This window comes from Xenopus tropicalis, chromosome 7 (assembly GCF_000004195.4).
Source record: "Xenopus tropicalis strain Nigerian chromosome 7, UCB_Xtro_10.0, whole genome shotgun sequence".
Lineage (NCBI taxonomy): Eukaryota > Metazoa > Chordata > Amphibia > Anura > Pipidae > Xenopus > Xenopus tropicalis.
In genome coordinates, this window is record NC_030683.2 from 93,327,526 (window position 1) to 93,348,099 (window position 20,574).

General features: G+C 39.7%; 1 protein-coding gene across 5 annotated transcripts in view; it reads left to right on the forward strand.

Annotated features, from left to right (window-relative positions):
* Window positions 1-20,574, forward strand: part of acap3 (ArfGAP with coiled-coil, ankyrin repeat and PH domains 3) — a 134,239-nt gene that overhangs the window by 94,668 nt on the left and 18,997 nt on the right. For all 5 annotated transcript variants that reach the window (XM_012965936.3, XM_031904777.1, XM_012965938.3 and 2 more), the window contains 10 exon segments: window positions 2,892-2,903; window positions 11,627-11,739; window positions 12,241-12,292; window positions 13,648-13,748; window positions 15,414-15,525; window positions 16,309-16,517; window positions 16,739-16,808; window positions 17,207-17,301; window positions 17,875-18,083; window positions 19,135-19,233. In XM_012965936.3, coding sequence (XP_012821390.1) covers window positions 2,892-2,903; window positions 11,627-11,739; window positions 12,241-12,292; window positions 13,648-13,748; window positions 15,414-15,525; window positions 16,309-16,517; window positions 16,739-16,808; window positions 17,207-17,301; window positions 17,875-18,083; window positions 19,135-19,233 — 1,072 coding nt within the window.

Consider the following 20,574-nt stretch of genomic DNA (forward strand, 5'->3'; position numbering starts at 1 on the left):
TCTCCCATTCTTGTCTAATACAGGCCTCTAACTGTTCAATCGTCTTGGGCCTTCTTTGTCGCACCTTCCTCTTTATGATGCGCCAAATGTTCTCTATAGGTGAAAGATCTGGACTGCAGACTGGCCATTTCAGTACCCGGATCCTTCTCCTACGCAGCCATGATGTTGTGATTGATGCAGAATGTGGTCTGGCATTATCTTGTTGAAAAATGCAGGGTCTTCCCTGAAAGAGATGATGTCTGGATGGGAGCATATGTTGTTCTAGAACCTGAATATATTTTTCTGCATTGATGCTGCCTTTCCAGACATGCAAGCTGCCCATGCCACACGCACTCATGCAACCCCATACCATCAGAGATGCAGGCTTCTGAACTGAGCGTTGATAACAACTTGGGTTGTCCTTGTCCTCATTGGTCCGGATGACATGGCATCCCAGATTTCCAAAAAGAACTTCGAATCGTGACTCGTCTGACCACAGAACAGTCTTCCATTTTGCCACACTCCATTTTAAATGATCCCTGGCCCAGTGAAAATGCCTTAGCTTGTGGATCTTGCTTAGAAATGGCTTCTTCTTTGCACTGTAGAGTTTCAGCTGGCAACGGCGGATGGCACGGTGGATTGTGTTCACTGACAATGGTTTCTGGAAGTATTCCTGAGCCCATTCTGTGATTTCCTTTACAGTAGAATTCCTGTTTGTGGTGCAGTGTCGTTTAAGGGCCCGGAGATCACAGGCATCCAGTATGGTTTTACGGCCTTGACCCTTACGCACAGAGATTGTTCCAGATTCTCTGAATCTATCAGTTGATCATGATAGATGCAAAATCTTTGCAATTTTTCGCAGAACACCTTTCTGATATCGCTCCACTATCTTTCTGCGCAACATTGTGGGAATTGGTGATCCTCTACCCATCTTGGCTTCTGACAGACACTGCCACTCTGAGAAGCTCTTTTTATACCCAATCATGTTGCCAATTGACCTAATTAGTGTTATTTGGTCTTCCAGCTCTTCGTTATGCTCAAATTTACTTTTTCCTATTCTTATTGCTACTTGTCCCAACTTTTTTGGGATTTGTTGACACCATGAAATTCTGAATCAACATATTTTTCCCTTAAAATTGTACATTTTCTCAGTTTAAACTTTTGTTCTGTGATTTATGTTCTATTCTGAATAAAATATTAGAAGTTGGCACCTCCACATCATTGCGTTCAGTTTTTATTCACAATTTGTTTAGTGTCCCAACTTTTTTGGAATCCGGTTTGTATGTTAATAAGGGTCACAAAATCCCCAGGATGTCTTCTACTATCCTTATATTCTTTTGTATAGGTTACGATATTTGTTTATTTGTGAAGCAGTAATTGGGGGTAGCTGGTGCTGTACAAGCTATGTCTGTCACTGTCTGACATAAGAGGGTGACAGTTATAAGGATAGTATTCACAAATAGTTTTTATGTTATTGTTTTCATCAGACTTCTTTTTTTTTTTTTTTTTAGATATGTATATATATCCAAAAAGCTCTGAAAATGCAGCAATGCCATATCCTATAGTATTTTGTTTAAAAATAACTATTATTAATTTATTACTAATTTGCTTTTTGATATGAGGATAGGACAGAAAGCTTAAAAGCAAGCTTAAAGCCATACTGATGGCTTTTTTGAATTTTCAATCTTTCTGTGTTTTTTAGAAGCTTTAAGCTGGCCATACACGCACCAATAATATTGTACGAAACCCCGTTTTGTACGATATTCGGTGCGTGTATGGCAAGTCGGCGAGTCGACCGATATCACAGGAGGCTGCTGATATCGGTCGACTCGCCGATCGGCCAGGTTAAAAGATTTTGATCGGGCGCCATAGAAGGCGCCTGATCAAAATCTGCCTTAAGCGATGAATCGGCAGAAGGAGGTAGAAATCCTATTGTTTCTACCTCCTTATATGCCGTTTCAGCTCTGAACGGTTAGTGGCCGATTGTACGATCTAATATCGGAAATCACCACGTGTGTGGCCACCTTTAGGCTAATGTTCCATGGAAAGAATAGTGACCTGCGATAAATCTCTGCTACCGCGGGCAGCTAGTCTCTCCGAAATGCCTTTCCACCTGCAACAAAGGAACCACCAGTGGAAAGGCCCACACATTGCTTCGGCTTTCCGAAGTCACACAAAGTTATCTGCAGAAGGATAAGTAATAAAAAGTAACAAAATAAATTTGTAGCCTCACAGAGCAATAGTTTTCTGACTGCAGGGGTCAGAGACCCCAATTTGAAAGCTGGAGCGGTAGAAGAAGGCAAAATCTATAAAAAGTATTTTTTTTTTTTTTTTTTTAAAGGACCAACTGTAGAGTAGCTAGGAATAGGACATACTGTACTGTAGCATACTAAGGGGCAGCTTTATTAAAAAATGAGTTTAGATCTTAGTACATAAAAACTTACCCACTTTCTATTCATTCCTATGAGATTTTTAGAAATGTATTTATCAAATGGTAAGTTCTAGGTTTCACCCATTGATAAATGCACTTCTAAAAATCCCAGGAATGAATAGAATGTGGGTGAATTTTTATGTAATAAGCTCCAAACTCACATTTTGATAAATCTGCCCCTTTGGGTTAACTTAAGGGTGGCCATGTTGTGCCATGTTAGAGAAAGACCACATACCTGCCCCATACATTTCATATAATGGATGCCATACATATAGCCAGAATTGCAAGATGAGGTAATCAGTTGATCCCTGACGATGATTTCTGGAAAAACCCAGATATTTTTGAAAAACACAGATATTTATTAGTAATTTGTAAATCTGTAAAATGTAAATATAAATGAGCCTTTATGCATTATAACAATACATTGTATTCTCTCTCTGTTTTTATCTGCACCTGTGGCTGATACCTTTCCCTTCTACAGACACTTCTTCAGGTAAGTCGACATCTGTCATAAAGTTATTTATGAACAAAGAACATTTTATGTACCACTGTCACACATTTATTACTAAAGGTCCATGTCTTACTCTCAGCTGGTTTCCCCCTTGGATATCATTACCTGCCAGAGCTACAGAATACCAAATGCTGTATTAACCCTGCTTTGCCTCCCTTACTATCACATTATACAGGATAGGACTGTCCTATAACACTAACAGCTATATAATACTGAAATTGGGGATTGTTTTTTTTTTTTAATATGGAAGGGGGAGCAGAGAGCAAAGACAGAAGAGGTTTCTGTTGCCTGAACCCAAGAGCAGTTCTTTTGTTTCTGGCATATTGCATGTTTTGTTGGAGGGAGACAAATGGAAGTGCCTATTCATTGAAAAGTGAATTGGGCACAATGAGAAGTACAAAGAAGCGTTTTCTGTGCGGCTGTCTCACTGTCTAAGTGGAAAAGCAACTCTTAATAAACTCTCAATTTTTCCTAGTGGTTTTTCTTCTTATTATAAATTACGGTCCTAAAATGCTGACTTGTGACTGGCACAACTTTTATCTTAAAGGGGAACTCCACCCAAAGAAAACTTAGTTTTTTGAAAAATAAACATAATTTTAAGCAACTTTGCAATAGAAATCAATTAAAAAAATGCAGCCTTTTCTTAATTTTTAATGTAATAATATAGTTTGGGCCATCACAGTAACATCATAGTGCAATGCATTGTGGCTTATGTAGTTCCTGCATGCTGCTTGTAAGCTGTGAAAAAGTTGTTGCAATTTGTAACATCAGTGTTTTAGTCCCTCCTCCCCTGACAGGATTCCAGCAATTAAAAATGGCATTTACTCATATTTTTTAAGGAACGGGTTACAGTGATAGATATATGAGGGGTGTCTGTGTTTTAATTTAACAAATGTTTTTTTTTTTGGGAAGCCAGAGTTCCCCTTTAATCTTGCTGTCTTATCTCTTAAGAACCCCCTGTTGATTTTCTTATCTATCTGAACTTGCTTGGTCTGTCAGTAGAAAGGGCCATGGCTTTTGGTGTGTGGGGCCATCACTGGCCACAGTGCTTCTTTTGTTATGTTGATATGTCATTAAGTTGGGAGTGCGGAACTCTCTTTAGTGCTTTATTGGAAGTTTTGTAGAAGGTCAGAGGACACATGGACACGAGTCAAAAGCCCAACAGTCAGCAAAGAAGAAGAGATGCTGTTAGCTTTCTTATTAAACTTTTTTTGGCCTGTCCTATTCATTGTGCTTTACTTGTGAATATTTTTATATATTTTTTTTATATATATTTTTTCCAGTAATGCAGTCTACCTCATTACCATCAGTTTTGTAGGGGTGTATTTTCCAAATATCAGTCTAGGGACAATTGTCACATTCTCTTTGGTTGCCTCTGACAAAATAGTTTGATTATTGGCATGTGATTTATATTCTTGGGCAAAGATGGGCCAAAAGGTAAAAAAAAAATTTAAGTTTTCCTGGGTCCAGTACCAAACCACTTTGGTTAGAAAGTCAGCCTGTCTTTGTCAAGCTTATGCTGCATACGATTTGTTATTGTGCTATTTCCAGAGAGAAGCTGCGTTGACAGAATGACTGGTGTTGTTTCCAGTTGAACTTTGTGCAGTTTTCTGCATAGTGAGCTGCAGCCATAGTTTTTCATGTGTGGCACAGGCCCATGTGAGAAGCCTTCTATACTGCCCATTACATATGAACATTGTACCACATGGAACTTCTATGGCCAATGAACTTGTCACAAGATTATTTATGCTAAACTACATTGTAAAGGAAAATCTTAATTTTATTTGGAGCTGACATATTCCACAGCTCTTACAGAGATTATACATTATTTTCATCAGCCCCTGTGGAGCTTACAGTTGTACGCTGGCCATATACATTGGTGGCCTCGCAAAACAAGCAGATCTTTGCCCAATTTGGCCGCTTACATTCTGTGTCAAATTGTACTGATGCGATTATTTGGGCCCTGGTCAGTGGGGTATCCTTGTATTCCCAGCCTGGTTCATATAGGGATCATTTAAGGCTGATACTTTTGTTTTACCGCATGCCAGTGTTGTAACTACATAAGAAGCAGACCCTGTAGCTGCAGGGGAGCCATACCTATAGAGGGCTCAGTGAGGCCCTAATTAATGAGCAATTTCAACATATCTTGGAAGAATAGGTCAACATACAAATGTTTTATAGCCAAAAACTGAATTTGCTGTGGGTTCCAGTAATATCTAGTCTTGTATACCTAGTTGGTACCCTGGGCCGGTAGAGTATTCTCCTAACAGGATCTCTGGCCAGGGGTATCGGTAAGTGATTACAATCACTGGGGGGAGGTTGCCTAATATTTGGCACCCCCAGTGATTGTACTTTTTCTTTAAAGATGTAACTTTTAGTATTGGCAACAGAGAAGAAAATATTTTGGTTTCTTTGCTAGTTGGCCAATGACCTGTGGGATGCAGGTTGCAGCACTACTAGATCATTCTTAATGTCATTCAGAAAGACGCAGCTGCATTGCTTTTTATAGCCTTTTAACTTTGTCCCACAGGACGAGGTGAGTGTAATGCAGTCAGACAGAGCAACATAGAAATGCATTTAAAGAAAAGGAGCAACTTGCTATTTCCTTGACGATGATGCAATGATGTTAAATAAGAGGCAACCAGTGGATAAATAGCAACAAATTTGATGAGACTTGGCACCACTAGAGCTTTACTATACAGGTATTACATTACTTGCACACGCTGAGAGGACACAACAATATAGCTCACCTTGTGATGGAAGGGGTAAGCAGAGATGATGGTGGGGAGTATAAAGAAACAGATGGAGTTGGGTTTTTAAAACTCTTGGCGTGTGCTGCCTTAGCCTATCATTACTGATTGCACTGAATGGGCGAAGCAAGTCCTTTGTCTATTGAGGAAGAAGTAAAAGAGGAGGGGTATCTCTAAATAGCTTCTATGAATGAGAAGACATTACCAGCTTCACCTCCCTGGCCTGGCTAGTAAACCAATAATCACTTTGTGTCCACTTCTTTTATCTGTTTTCTTACCCTCCTGGCTGTCCGGAAAGTGACAGCTGTATGCTAATAGCCCTCCTACTTGTCCCCGCAGGAGTAGGGAACTCGGGGCTGAGGCACACTTCATTCAGCATCCTATTTTGGCATAGCTAGGGACTGGGGTCTTCTCATTCTTCTTCTGCTCCATCACACCAAGGTACCTTTCAACAGGAAAAGCTTAAAAGGGCCTCTTTAAAAACTCAGGGGAAAGCCATGGTCGTACAGGAGATACAGATCCATTAATCTGGGTTTTACAGGAAACATTTAGTTGAAACTAATGAAGATGAAGATATTTGGGCGCCTGGAGTATTTGCTGGTGAGTGGCAGCAATATCACACTGGTAGAATAGGAGATTTGTATATAAATTGTGAATTGCAGTGGGAGAATTTATTTATTTCCTGTATCTTAAGGAAAGTATAACATTGTGTTACATATGTACTGCTCACTGTGACTTGCATTGGGCTACTGATTCTGATACAAGCATGCTGTTTTAAAGGGTAATGGAGCCAGATGGTAAAGGGGCTAGGGATTAAACTGGGTGGCTGCAGCCATAATGCATGTAACAAGGACATCACACCTGTAGCCCCCTGCTAACTCCCAGCACCCACTGAAAGGGTTTTGCTTTCAGAGGATGTTGATAGTTTAACAACAGCTGCAAGATGGCAGGATGATTATGAGTGATACAAACAGAAAGTATCCAACAGTGGTTACATGACTGTATTGTTATATTTTGGTTGATGTTTAGTAAAGCGTATTTGAGTGCATTTTGATCCTAGCTGATCATGATACAGTAAAAAGGATTCCTCTGTGGTGGAAGGAATGATACAGAACTGTGTTTTATTATTTATATATTTATTATCCCAGGACCATGGCTAACTTTGGTCCACCTTAAAGGAACTCTCAGCTTACTATATAAGCAGGACACACAAGAAACCAGTGTAGATATTACCAAGCTTGACCAATGCTGAGAAACAGGTGTTCCCACCCTTGTCACAAATTACTGGCCAGCGATTCAGTTCTTATTCTTGTGTTTTTATCAATAAATTACTTGAAATACAACATAATCAAAGGTAGCGGTTTGTGCAACGTTTCAGTGATCCCATTTAATAATTTGACATGGGAAGATATGTCTGTGTGCACCCCGCTTGCATAAATTAACAGATTTCCCATGAGTGCACAAAGGAGGAATCTGTTGCCTTATTGTGTGGCCTCTGTATCATTGAACTTGTTGTCAAGGTAACTATTGTGATGACACAGATGGACGGCTACAATTATGGCACGGGAAGTAAAGGAATGCCTTATTAACTCCCACATTGCTGGAAAGTTATACAGTGTATTCTGGCCCTGAATTGTTACAGTTATAACTGATTGTTGAGAAAACTTTAAATATCACAAATACCAGAGAAATTAAATAATATAATAATGGCAGGACAACAGTCTGCATGGGGCTACCAGATAGCCAATCACAGTTCTTATTTGGCATCCTCAAAGAAGTTTTCTCATGCTTGGTTGGCCCACCAATACTTTTTACATCTGTGTGTGGCTCACAAGTAAAAAAGGTTTTGGATCCCTGGCATAGAGTAAGGGACCACAAAAGTGCTATATACACTTAAATTCAGAAGAAGCCCTCTGTGCATGGGATGAGAAATGCCAATCACCTTATATATTCAAGGAAATAAACACATCACATGTTGTCCCAGAGATTTGTGCATAAGGGATTATGTGCACAAACATTGTTTTAGCTGTTTTTTATTGTTTTTAGGCATATTATAGCACCCTTGAGAGTGTTTATCTGTTGGGCTGGTGCTGAGAGGGAAAGTAGTAGAAACAAACAGCACTTTAGCTTTGGTGAGGTAGTGTAAGTTACTTACAAACCGATCCCTTGTATAAGTTTTATCACTTGGATTTGGCTCCTTGTTTGCCATAGCATAGCCGACTATTATAGAGCTGCCATGGTTTTGTTGACCGGCAAGTGTCTCCAGGATGCTTGTGTCATTCCCACCCCTTGTCATTCCCATACCTTGTGTCTCAAGCTCATCTCCTTTTAGATTGTAAGCTCAAAATGGGAAATGTGGTGCCCATTCACAAGATAAAAAAACTGTAGTGCCACTATGCAATTTATATGCACTCTAGTGCTAGCTTAGTCTACCCACTAATATCAGAATTGATTCGATCTTAATAGCATTGCCCCAACCCAGTCAGTACAAAGCCATGACAGGCTGAAGAAACATGTCTGTATGAGTAATTGGACCTTGTTCTAGTCCAATGTGCAGCAGGAATGTACCACGTTTTTTTCATAATTTGTGCGTTTTTTTCGTCGCCATCACAACGTTATCGTATTTTGCGCGACTTTTTCATCGCCGCCGTGATTTTTTCGTATTGAGCAATAGTAAACGGCGGAAAAACCAATCTGATTTTTTCGCGGCGGAAAAAGTTGCGGAAAATATGCAATAAAGTCGTAACGTCGGCGAAAAAATCGCGGGACATACCAAAAACTCTCAAAAATACCAATCATTACGAAAAAACCCATTCGGACGCTTTCGGTCCATTCGTGGATTAGTAAATCTGCCCCTTAGTGTCAGAACCATTCTACTGAATAGGTGATACTATACAAACAACATCTGTACTATTGTTCTTTTCATATAGTATCTGTTGACCTTGTGATACTAATTGGGTTGCATTCCTTAAGGGCTCTGGCACACGGGGAGATTAGTTGCCCGTGACAAAACTCCCTGTTTGCGGGCGACTAATCTCCCCGAGTTGCCTTCCCCTGCCATCCCACCGGCGAAAGTCTAAGTCGCCGGTGGGATGGCACACGCGGCGGCGCGATTTCGCACATATCGCCGTAGTTGCCTCGCGAGGCTTTTTCGGCGATATACGCGAAATCGCGCCGCCGCGTGTGCCATCCCACCGGCGACTTACATTTTCGCCGGTGGGATGGCAGGGGAAGGCAACTCGGGGAGATTAGTCGCCTGCGAACAGGGAGTTTTGTTGCGGGCGACTAATCTCCCCGTGTGCCAGAGCCCTAACACACCAATGGACTTATCTTTTTTCCTCTAAATATTTGACTGAATGACTCTGTATTTGGATTATTTATTTTCAGATTACCCAGTTTACATTCACAGCATTTGATAGTAGGGTAAAGGTGTAATTCACACCTTGCAGTAAATCTGAGGAGCCTTTCCTTTTCATTTTTAACTGCTAATGCCATAGTCTTACCAGTAACATTTCACTGTTCCAGTGGGCAGACTGGCATCTACTTATGTGATCTCCAGCCACATGTAGCCCTTGGGGTACATATTGATGGGGTTATCTTCTTGCGCTCCCCTGTGTTGGAACGCAGAAGAATGCCACAGCAGGGGAGCGCAGGAAAAAGCACTCAACAGTACAAACCCTAAAAAGGTTTTAATGCTCCCAGTAAGCCTAAAAGTTCATTGGACTGTGGGCATGATGGTTTCTATAAGGTCCAGTTTGCTGCCGAACCCAGCTGATTGTCTTCCTTCCGCATAGAAAGCACTGAATAGCACTGGTTTGGTTCAAGAGCAAATTCTTCAGCATATAAATACCATGAAGAGTTGCCTTGTGTGATATTAGCTTGGAAAAAACATATTAGCATATTAGTTTTTTCAAAACCAACTAGATCTGAGGCCAACTTATCAGCAGGTCCGTTTTAACAATTTCACTAACTACCATATAATTAACCCATCAATCCAAAGCCAATTATCCCTAGCTGTGCAGGTAGATGTTTCTAGTAATTAAGCAATTAACCCAAGTGTAATTATATGTAAAGTAACTTACTTAAGTACAATTTGCTGCAGAGTTGTTGTTTCAACTGCGGAAGTGTGTAGGGAATCAGTGATGTGTGTTTAATTGCATTAGTTTGACTGTGTGTGCGCAAAGGTGTGATCACAGCCCATTCAGATAAATGGCTTTAGCATAATTGTTTTAATTATGTAAAAAATAACTCTGAATATATGGTACCTATTTGTTTTTTTACACAGTCCCTATTTCTACTGTATTACAGTTTTGCCATTTCTGACCATTTTCCCGCTTGTAGAGCATCATATTGTAAAGTGTGCTCTACACATAAGGACTTGTTTACAATCACTAAGTGCAGTGGCAACTAGAGAAATTCTCTTTGTTTTTCTCTCTGTTTTCTCTGTTGCTATATTTAAGGTATTCCAAAACCAATTATGTCCAAATGTAGGGGGGGGCATTGTTTATTAACATTATCCTTTGTTTCACAATTTTGGCCTTAGAAGCCATTGTAGCTCATAAGGGAATGCTGCTGTTTCCATGTGCTGGCTTACAATTGTCAGGCAAGTTAGTGTTTTCAGCCAGACTCAGGCAACTCATTCTAATTTATATAATTGAGAAATTAACTAATCACACTTTAATATATGATATTTTAGAGTTGTTCCTTAGTCACACATGGTGTTTGCATACTTTTGCATTTCCAAGCAAATATTCCACCCTGTTTGTGCACTGAGAGCCTGATGCTGTGCCTGTCAGAACATACACAAATTTGGGTGGATTCTCTTATAAGATAGTTACATAGTTACATAGTTACATAGGGTTGAAAAAAGACCTGTGTCCATCAAGTTCAACCCATCCAAGTAAACCCAGCACACCTAACCCACACCTACCAATCTATACACTCACATACATAAACTATAAATACAACCACTAGTACTAACTGTAGATATTAGTATCACAATAGCCTTGGATATTCTGATTGATCAAGAACTCATCCAGGCCCCTCTTAAAGGCATTAACAGAATCTGCCATTACCACATCACTAGGAAGGGCATTCCATAACCTCACTGCCCTCACCGTGAAAAACCACCTACGCTGCTTCAAATGGAAACTCCTTTCCTCTAATCTAAAGGGGTGACCTCTGGTGCGTTGATTGTTTTTATGGGAAAAAAGAACATCCCCCAACTGCCTATAATCCCCTCTAATGTACTTGTACAGAGTAATCATGTCCCCTCGCAAGCGCCTCTTTTCCAGAGAAAACAACCCCAACCTCGACAGTCTAACCTCATAGTTTAAATCTTCCATCCCCTTAACCAGTTTAGTTGCACGTCTCTGCACTCTCTCCAGCTCATTAATATCCTTCTTAAGGACTGGAGCCCAAAACTGCACTGCATACTCAAGGTGAGGCCTTACCAGGGACCTATAAAGGGGCAAAATTATGTTCTCATCCCTTGAGTCAATGCCCTTTTTTATACAAGACAGCACTTTATTTGCTTTAGTAGCCACAGAATGACACTGCCTGGAATTAGACAACTTGTTATCAACAAAAACCCCTAGATCCTTCTCCATTAAGGAAACCCCCAACACACTACCATTCAGTAGATAGTTTGCGTTTATATTATTTCTACCAAAGTGCATAACTTTGCACTTATCAACATTGAACCTCATTTTCCAGTTTGCTGCCCAGTTATCTAATTTTGTCAAATCGCTCTGCAAAGCGGCAGCATCCTGCATGGAACTTATAGTTTTGCACAATTTAGTGTCATCAGCAAAAATAGAAATAATACTGTCTATGCCCACCTCCAGGTCATTAATAAACAAGTTAAACAGCAAAGGCCCAAGGACTGACCCCTGCGGTACTCCAAGATCCTGGCTTTACTTTTACCATGACAGCAATGTTTGTTTTATTTTTCAGGACTTTTCCTATGATGACTCCAAGGCTGATTTTAATGTTGATGCTCCTAATGGAGTTGTAATGGAAGGATATCTCTTCAAGAGGGCCAGCAATGCATTTAAAACGTGGAACCGGTTAGTATGGAGATGTATCTTCTAACTGGAACTTGGTTTAGGAAAATGCATTAGATACTGATATGCAGAAGGATCCCAAATGACACTTGTACTGAGGTATTCATCACTGTGGGCTCAGCACCCTGTGCTTCTGGCATTTCAGTTTCTATGTAGTACAGCCAAAAGTTGGCTGTACTACATCATTGCATAGCAGCTTTGAGTGGGGTACAGTATCAAATTCATTTTAGTGTATAAATCTCTTTCAATTTTGTATTTAATACCACAGGGTAAAGGGAATAATTCATCCATAATACAAGCAATATCCCCAGAGTGAGGATTACTGAGGATTGTGCAAACTGAAATGAATACAGTTATGTCTAATCCCTCATAAGACTGAAATGCTTTGGAAGGTTCAATATGGATGAGGATAAGAAATATCTGTCTTTCCCTTACACAGCTACAGTGGGAAAACCTTTCCAATGTATTGCAATGAGACTAACTACATTTTATTTTATGCCACAGGAGATGGTTCTCCATCCAGAACAGCCAGCTGGTTTATCAGAAGAAGCTGAAGGTAAGTGTAAGTGCAAGTGATAGAGCCTACTGTACAGCTTACTCTGTTTGCCTTATAACATTCTATTTATCACCTGGGATGTTACTTTAGGTGTCAGTTTACTCATAAAAACCTGTGACACTGAAAAGAGCAGTTTCCATCATAAAAGCTTTACTTGTCAGTACCTTCTCAATTGCTCTACATCCTTTTGCTACAACTGGAGATCAGTCAGTGGGAGGCAGATATTATCAGTACCTCAATGACTGGCATCACTTTGGACTCTAAATCATAGGGGAGTGTGTATGTGTAGCGGGTGTACAGTACAACTGTGTATAGAACCACTGGCACTAGTTGCATGGGCGGGGGGGGGGAGTGCTGACCATAACCCCTAGCTAATTGCGTATTTACAGACAGGAGGTAACTCCACTACACAATAGAGCTCTTAACACTCCTGCACCTCTTTTTTTTATTTATAAGTGGTGTATTTACATAAGGGCAATGTGGGTGGTCGCCTGGGCCCTTAATTCCAAGGGGTCCCAGCACTGGGGAGAGGGGGCTGGACCAGGCCAATTTAGGGTAGAGAATGGCATGGATTGGTGGCAGGGCCAAGTTACAGCCTGAGCTAAAGATATAATAAATTAGCCCCTGCTAGCAGCGCTGTATGTTAAAACATGGGCCTTTACTTAGGGGCATATTTATTATGCTGTGTAAAAAACGGCGAGAAAATTCGCCACACATCACCATGCTTTGCAGTGTAAAAATGGCGTAAAATCGGCATAATTGTTTTACGCGTTTTTTCTCCCACCGGAACTTATGGAAAATAACAGCGTAATATCCGGCATTCAGATGGCGATCTTTTCCATTTATTTTACACAGCTTTTTACTCCGTTTTTTCGGTGAATTAGTTTTACACAGCATAATAAATACTTATAATAAAAACTTTTTCAAATGATCTTCATTTTTTTAAATTACTAGCCTACATTTTCTGCCCTGCAAATGGTTCTCGGGGTCCACTGTTTTCATCCTCCATCATACAAAAAGTTTGTATTAAAGTGAACTATTCCTTTTATTACTTTTGAAGATCTAATGAAAAGAATTTACCTCAGCATGTCCATTCTCTTTATCTCCATATTTTTTATTTATTGAAATGGGCGGAAGCGGCTATTGGAGAATGCCTGTTCACTGCAGAAATCTGCTGTATATAACCATTTTGTTAGTTCAGTCTCATGTCTCTATAGGTGGATATCAAAGAGTGGCAGTTTTAGTTTCTCCTCCCATGAGTAAATGTATGTCCATGACATTCTGAGCACAGAGCTACAGCTTTCTTGCTTTGGTTACTTGAGGTTTTTTAATTACTGTAACCATATCTGTTGCAGGATGTTCTGACTGTGGTGGTGGAGGATCTGCGACTATGCACTGTGAAGCCTTGTGAAGATATAGAAAGGCGGTTTTGCTTTGAGGTTGTCTCACCTTCCAAGTAAGTTAGACATGTGCTCAAACATGGAAACATCAAGGGGGAGATTTATCAGTGTTTGAGTACACAATTTTCAGAAACTCAGATGTTTGTTATTTATTAAGTTCAGAAAACTTTAATGTAATGTGCCATCTAAAAGCTTGCGAGTTTCTATAGAAGTCTATGGTAGTTGTCCTAGGCAAAGTCAAGCTAGATTTTCAAACTTTGTAAACTTGAAAAATTCGAGGTATTCAAGGGTTTTATTCGACCGAGTTTCCCTTATTAGTAAATAAGCAAGCATTTGATATGCGAGTTTATTCAATTTAAAAAAACAAACTCCATTTCGCAAACTCAAAAATTGATAAATAAGCCCAGGTTGCATTTCTGCTTGTGGGGCTCTTGTTTAACTAAAACTCCCAACTGCCTTCAAAAACACAGGCTAAAGGTTTTTTCGTGTTTTTCCTATAATAGAAAAAAATGCCTTAAAGTTAACAACTATATCCTCTGGGAGGACTGTTTCATTTACTAGAACTTTCTATGGAAATTAACTAATGAATATTTTTTGTGGTAATATAATAATAAATAATAATATGTCTATTGTAGATTTTTTGGCCAAGGGGATGCCCATGTCCCAGATGGATGTCCAGTTGCATTTTGCATTCCCCTGCAGTACTGGGGAATGTCCATCTGGTCAGGAGCTCATATGCCCCCAAGTGCCATGGCATGCGATAAGCATTCTATCGGATCCCACTCTTTGCATTATTCATAAGCCACCATAAGCAAATCTGTGGAATTCAGCTAAATTAGAACAATATGTCTGAGCAAACTTTGCACTACACAGCACAAAGGTGAACCTATTATTATTATATAAAACCCCAATGGGTTTTAAAAAGAACCTTTTGAATTATAGTCTATAAATAATGTGTAGTTTGTCTCTGCCGGCTTTTACTGAAGCAAAGGAATGGGTGAGATACAATAGTCTGTGGAGCTGCTGGGCTATTCGCCCTTGTTCTGATTTCTACCTGCAGATGTTATTTCTGGAAGCCTCTGCACTTTAAAAGATCAATAGTGAATCCTTCTGGGCACATCTGCCACGCATATCCACTCTTCTAAACTTTTTACAGCTCCACTGCCATTTGCCCTTTTGGAAATGCATTAAAACCATCTGGAACGAGAAGCACTTTGAGGTCAACTCCCATTGTCATTGCCCAGTCCACAGAATCTTTTCATTGTCTGGCCAGCTAAAGCTGTTCACAATAGATAAACTCTAGCGCCACCTATGTGTTTATTTTGCATACTGTAGTTAAAAGCTGTTTTGGCTATTTCATTAATTGTGTAACATACTAAAATAAAAGTTCTTATTTACAGTATCCATATCTATAATTATCCATCATTTGTGCCAGCAGAACCTTATTTTATTGCATATTGTTTGGCACCACATCCAAGTAAATACAAAACCCTCTGTCCCATTTATATTGTAACTGTTCTAGAGAGACTAGCTGAGCTGAGGTTTTGGAATACATTATTTAATAAAGCAGCTCTTCTATTTCTATATTATGTGATGCATAAAAGTCATTGCAGGTGACTTCTGCTCTTTCTAAAACATACTGGGATTACAGAGCATGTTGTAAAGGAGGAACAGATATTGTGTGAATATTATATCTTTTATTCTGACATTGTCCTTTCCAGGAGCTGCATGCTTCAGGCTGACTCTGAGAAGCTCCGACAATCATGGATCCAGGCGGTGCAAGCAAGTATTGCCTCTGCGTATCGGGAGACTCCAGATAACTATTATATTGAGGTGAATATCATCCCTTGAACTTAGAGGTCCTTCCATCTCCCCACTCCCTGCATGCGTTCTGTAGATTCCTTAAAATGGCAGTGTGTTAGTAATAACATAAGGTCATCGGTGGGAGTATCAAAAAAATTCCAATGTTGTACAGTTTGTATAAACAAGAAAAGGGTAAATTTGGTGACCCATAATAAGATGATACTCAGCATGCGTTACTCCAATTAGGTAATAATTAAGTGCAGAACTCCAACAACAGGTAATAATAAAGTACCATTATAACAAGATATTACATTTGCAAAGTTGTGTTTGAATTCAGATAAAAGATAGCTTTTTTACCCACTTCTGCCAGCCTTTAAGCCAGAGCTTTCTCTGAATGTGTTAATTGTGTATTCAGGAGAAGTTTGCTTTGAACTGTATAATAATATTTAGAGTTTTTCCAGTAAGTTTTCCCAATACCTTGTGATTTTTGGGCACAGCCAATGACAGTGTTTGAGGTCAGCTGCAGCATTTTAAGCTGTGCATAAATGGTATCTTTTAACAAGGATGAGATACAAATGGCATAGAAGGCCATCTATTGGTGGTCATATCAAATTTTTAGCATGATAAGGTACACTTTTAATAATACAGCATCTAGTGGGAAAAACACAGCCAGTGCTATACAGCAGGGATGTACAGCCTCAGCTGTGCTTGTTATAGAACTTTGGAACAAGAATAAAAAAAATATATATTTACTTAGCTGAACTTCTTTGAGCCTTTAAATACATCTAAAAAAATGTTTATGTCTCTTTATAGCGACTTGATAGAACGGCTTCCCCTTCAACTAGCAGCATTGACTCAGCCAGTGATTCTCGGGAGCGCAGTGTGAAAGGAGAGAGCATTCTGCAGAGAGTGCAGAGCATAGCAGGGAATGACCAGTGCTGTGACTGTGGACAGACTGATCCTCGATGGGCCAGTATTAATCTGGGCATCACACTTTGCATTGAGTGCTCTGGAATTCACAGGTACATTGTGGAACCACATTACTTTAATATTTATGGTCAACAGATCATGCAAAATTGTATTAGGCAAAAAAGATAAACTTAATATGTGCACTCTGTAGAACTCTAATCTTTTTTTCTCTGAAGGGGGTAACATCAAGCTCTTGTTCTGACTTGCAAATAGTTCTTACTAACCCCTTCACCCTTAGAGTTGTTCCCTGAAATCTGGATTTTATATCTTTTAGGAGTCTTGGTGTGCACTTCTCCAAAGTCCGTTCCTTGACTTTGGATTCCTGGGAACCAGAATTATTGAAGGTTAGTAAGGCACATGTGATCAAACGGTAAAAAAATACATACTTCTGCACAGCCTGCAGAATGGAGTTCTGGAATCCTATACCCTTCTCCTCATAACCGTTAAACTGCCCTTTCCATTCTTTAAGGAAAGTAAATTATACCCCACAGTAACGTAAATAAGCAGCGAAGTCGAAAGCCTTTATAAAGGGCAACCAACCATATGCCCATGTACCATAAAACCCAAAACAAGCTATCATAATTGGAGAAGTTAATCAAACAAATGTGTAATATAATGAAGCAACAAATTAGAAAATACTAACTTATTCAATTAATATAGGGATTATTGATGCACAGTAATGCATTGGATTCATAAAGTTTGGCTTAGTTTGAATTTGCCCTTTTTTTTGCTCTTCATCCAGCTGATGTGTGAATTAGGAAACAGCACAATAAACCAGATCTACGAGGCAAAATGTGAGCACTTAGGCCTCAAAAAGCCAACATCAGGGTGTTCTCGGTATGTATTTCACTTTTCTTTTCTGACCCATCTTACCTGCACTTACGTTGGGAAGTTCTTTTTATAGACGCGTGTTCAGTATTGCTGTAGAGCAGGGATCCCCAACCTTTTATACCCGTGAGCCACATTCAAATGGAAAAAGTGTTGGGGAGCAACACAAGCATGGAAAAAATTCTTAGGGGGTGCAAATAAGCTATAATTGATTATATGGTAGCCCCTATGTGGACTGGCAGCCTATAGAAGGCTCTGTTTGGCTTTACACTGGGTTTTTATGCAACCAAAACTTGTCTCAAAGTCAGGAATTCAAAAATAAGCACCTGCTCTGTGGCCACTGGGAGCAACATCCAAGGGGTTGGGGAGCAACATGTTGCTCACGAGCCACTGGTTGGGGATCACTGCTGTAGAGCATGGCTCTTAGCCCTCTATCTGTGTTTGGAACTGTGATTCCCCTCTGGCAGTCAAAGTTGTAATGCAACAACAGCCTAAGGCCAGCCATCACTCGGATAGAATATAGTGTCTTTGATATTCTGTGAACTGATTTCCTTTCCTAAAATATCTTCCATGTTATTTAAGGCAGGACAAAGAGATTTGGATAAAGGCCAAATACGTAGAGAAGAAGTTTTTGAAGAGGTTAGGGGCTGTGGAAGTAGAAAATGACAGGAAACCACAAAGATGGAGTGTGAAGAAATGCCACCGTAACAACAGCACCACCAAAGTGCCCTCTACCCGCAGGAAATACCGACATGAGATGGGAAGCGCTTCTCCAGCCATGCTTTCTTCAGGTATACAGCTGTGCATCTCTTCCATTTTGGACATACTTTATCTCTTTATAGATAGTCATGATACAATGGGGGCATTTGGATCAGCTGACAAGGCAATCAGTTATACAATGCAGGCATCTTACTTCTGCGACACGGTCTACCAGAAATGTAGACCCCATGTAGATGTGTGTAACTTCTTATAACAAAGGTCATGGTAATTTAGTATAGATTTTATTGAAAGGTTTCATCTATGGATGTCAGAGTTCATTTAACAAGTGTTTGCAAGATATTTGTTTTATCTGCCAGCATTATTTCTCTTCACTATTTGTAGACTATCTTGAGAATTCTTGAATAAAGGTTTCATCAGGAGCAGGAAATGCATCTATAATCCTCTGGAGCAAACCAATTTGCACATATGTTGCTCATTACTTAAAAAGTACTAATGCTTCCATTAATTTAGTTTCTAAAACTAAAGATTCCAATTAAATTATTTAATTATTTAGCAACTTGTGCCCAGTTTTGCTCTGCATATTGAAATAGATACAATTATTATTTTTGCTGGGGCGACCTCATATTACTGTCTCATCTAAGACAAGCATCATTTCAAATGGTGAAATATAGAAATAGTGTTCAGAAGTACAAGTTACAAAATTTCTATGATTCTACTTGTAGCCATATACACTCTGGATGGAATGGACCCTGACAACATGAAAACTCATACTCTGTACCATAGCAGATGGCCAACACAATGTTTATACCCTCCCTCCCTTTAACAATCAGACACATGCTGCAATAGGCAACTGCACCCCTCTCCTTCCCTGGTATAATGTGGAATTATGAGACGAAACTCTTTGACAATAAAGGTTTTAGAGAAATATCCTTTTTTTTTATTTGCATTTTCATGTGTCTACTGACATTAACTGTTACTTTTTCATCTTTTGTTATCTTTCCTTTCTCTGCATCACAAATGAAACTTTTGAGGAGAGGATATTTTCTTAGTTTTAATTTAGGCTACATTCCTATATACTGTGCTCCTATATTTCTCTGAAATTTTCCATACTTCTTTTCTTAGCCGCAACTCTGGAGAGGAAGTTCCGACGGGATTCTCTGTTCTGCCCAGATGAGCTGGACTCTTTGTTTTCTTACTTTGATACAGGATCTGGGCCACGCAGTAAGTATATATCAATGGACCTTTTACTTGCTATTTTTCAATAATCCGGGAATCACTGTTTTTGCGTAAATATTTGTTGCTCCATAATAATTGTTCTTTGCCATATTACCTTAAATCAGTGGCTCTCAACCTGTTGCTTTGACTCCTTTGGGGGTTGAACAACCCTTTCACAGGGGTCGCCTAAGACCATCGGAAAACACATATTTCCAGTGGTCTTAGGAATAATTTTATGGTTGGGGGTCACCACAACATGAGGAACTGTTTTAAAGGGTTGCGGCATTAGGAAGGTTGTAAACCACTGCCTTAAATTATTGACCCCTTGTAGGCCGTCCCTAAATCTGATCCCCTGCTATTTGCTTCTGTATGATATAGTCATGACTAACTATGCCTGGGCAAGATTCCATGCTTTCTATATGCAAAAGAAGTGTGTGGACCGGCATCGGATGGGGACCTTGTGGCCTGGCTTCTGGTTTTTAAGCTTTTTTATTAATAGTTAAATCATGGAGGTTCCACCAGATTTGAAGCCAATTATTAATATAATAACCACAGGTGCCAGGTTTGGGGCAGTCTGCTTTTTGACTATAAGCCTAATAGATATGGCTGGCTTTGATTTACTTTACTCACTTTTCTTATACAGGTATGGAATCCGTTATCCAGAAATCCATTATTCAGAAAGTTCAGAATTATGGGGAGGCCATCTCTCATAGACTCCATTACATATACAGTGGAGGAAATAATTATTTGACCCCTCACTGATTTTGTAAGTTTGTCCAATGACAAAGAAATGAAAAGTCTCAGAACAGTATCATTTCAATGGTAGGTTTATTTTAACAGTGGCAGATAGCACATCAAAAGGAAAATCGAAAAAATAACTTTAAATAAAAGATAGCAACTGATTTGCATTTCATTGAGTGAAATAAGTTTTTGAACCCTCTAACAAAAAAAGACTTAATACTTAGTGGAAAAACCCTTGTTTGCAAGCAACTGTGCAACTCTGAGCTTGAGCTCCCTCCATAGGTTTTCTATTGGATTAAGGTCCGGAGACTGACTAGGCCACTCCATGACCTTAATGTGCTTCTTCTTGAGCCACTCCTTTGTTGCCTTTGCTGTATGTTTTGGGTCATTGTCGTGCTGGAACACCCATCCACGACCCATTTTCAGTTTCCTGGCAGAGGGAAGGAGGTTGTCGTTCAGGATTTCACGATACATGGCTCCGTCCATTTTCCCGTTAATGCGAATAAGTTGTCCTGTGCCCTTAGCAGAAAAACACCCCCAAAGCAAAATGTTTCCACCCCCATGCTTGACGGTGGGGACGGTGTTTTGGGGGTCATAGGCAGCATT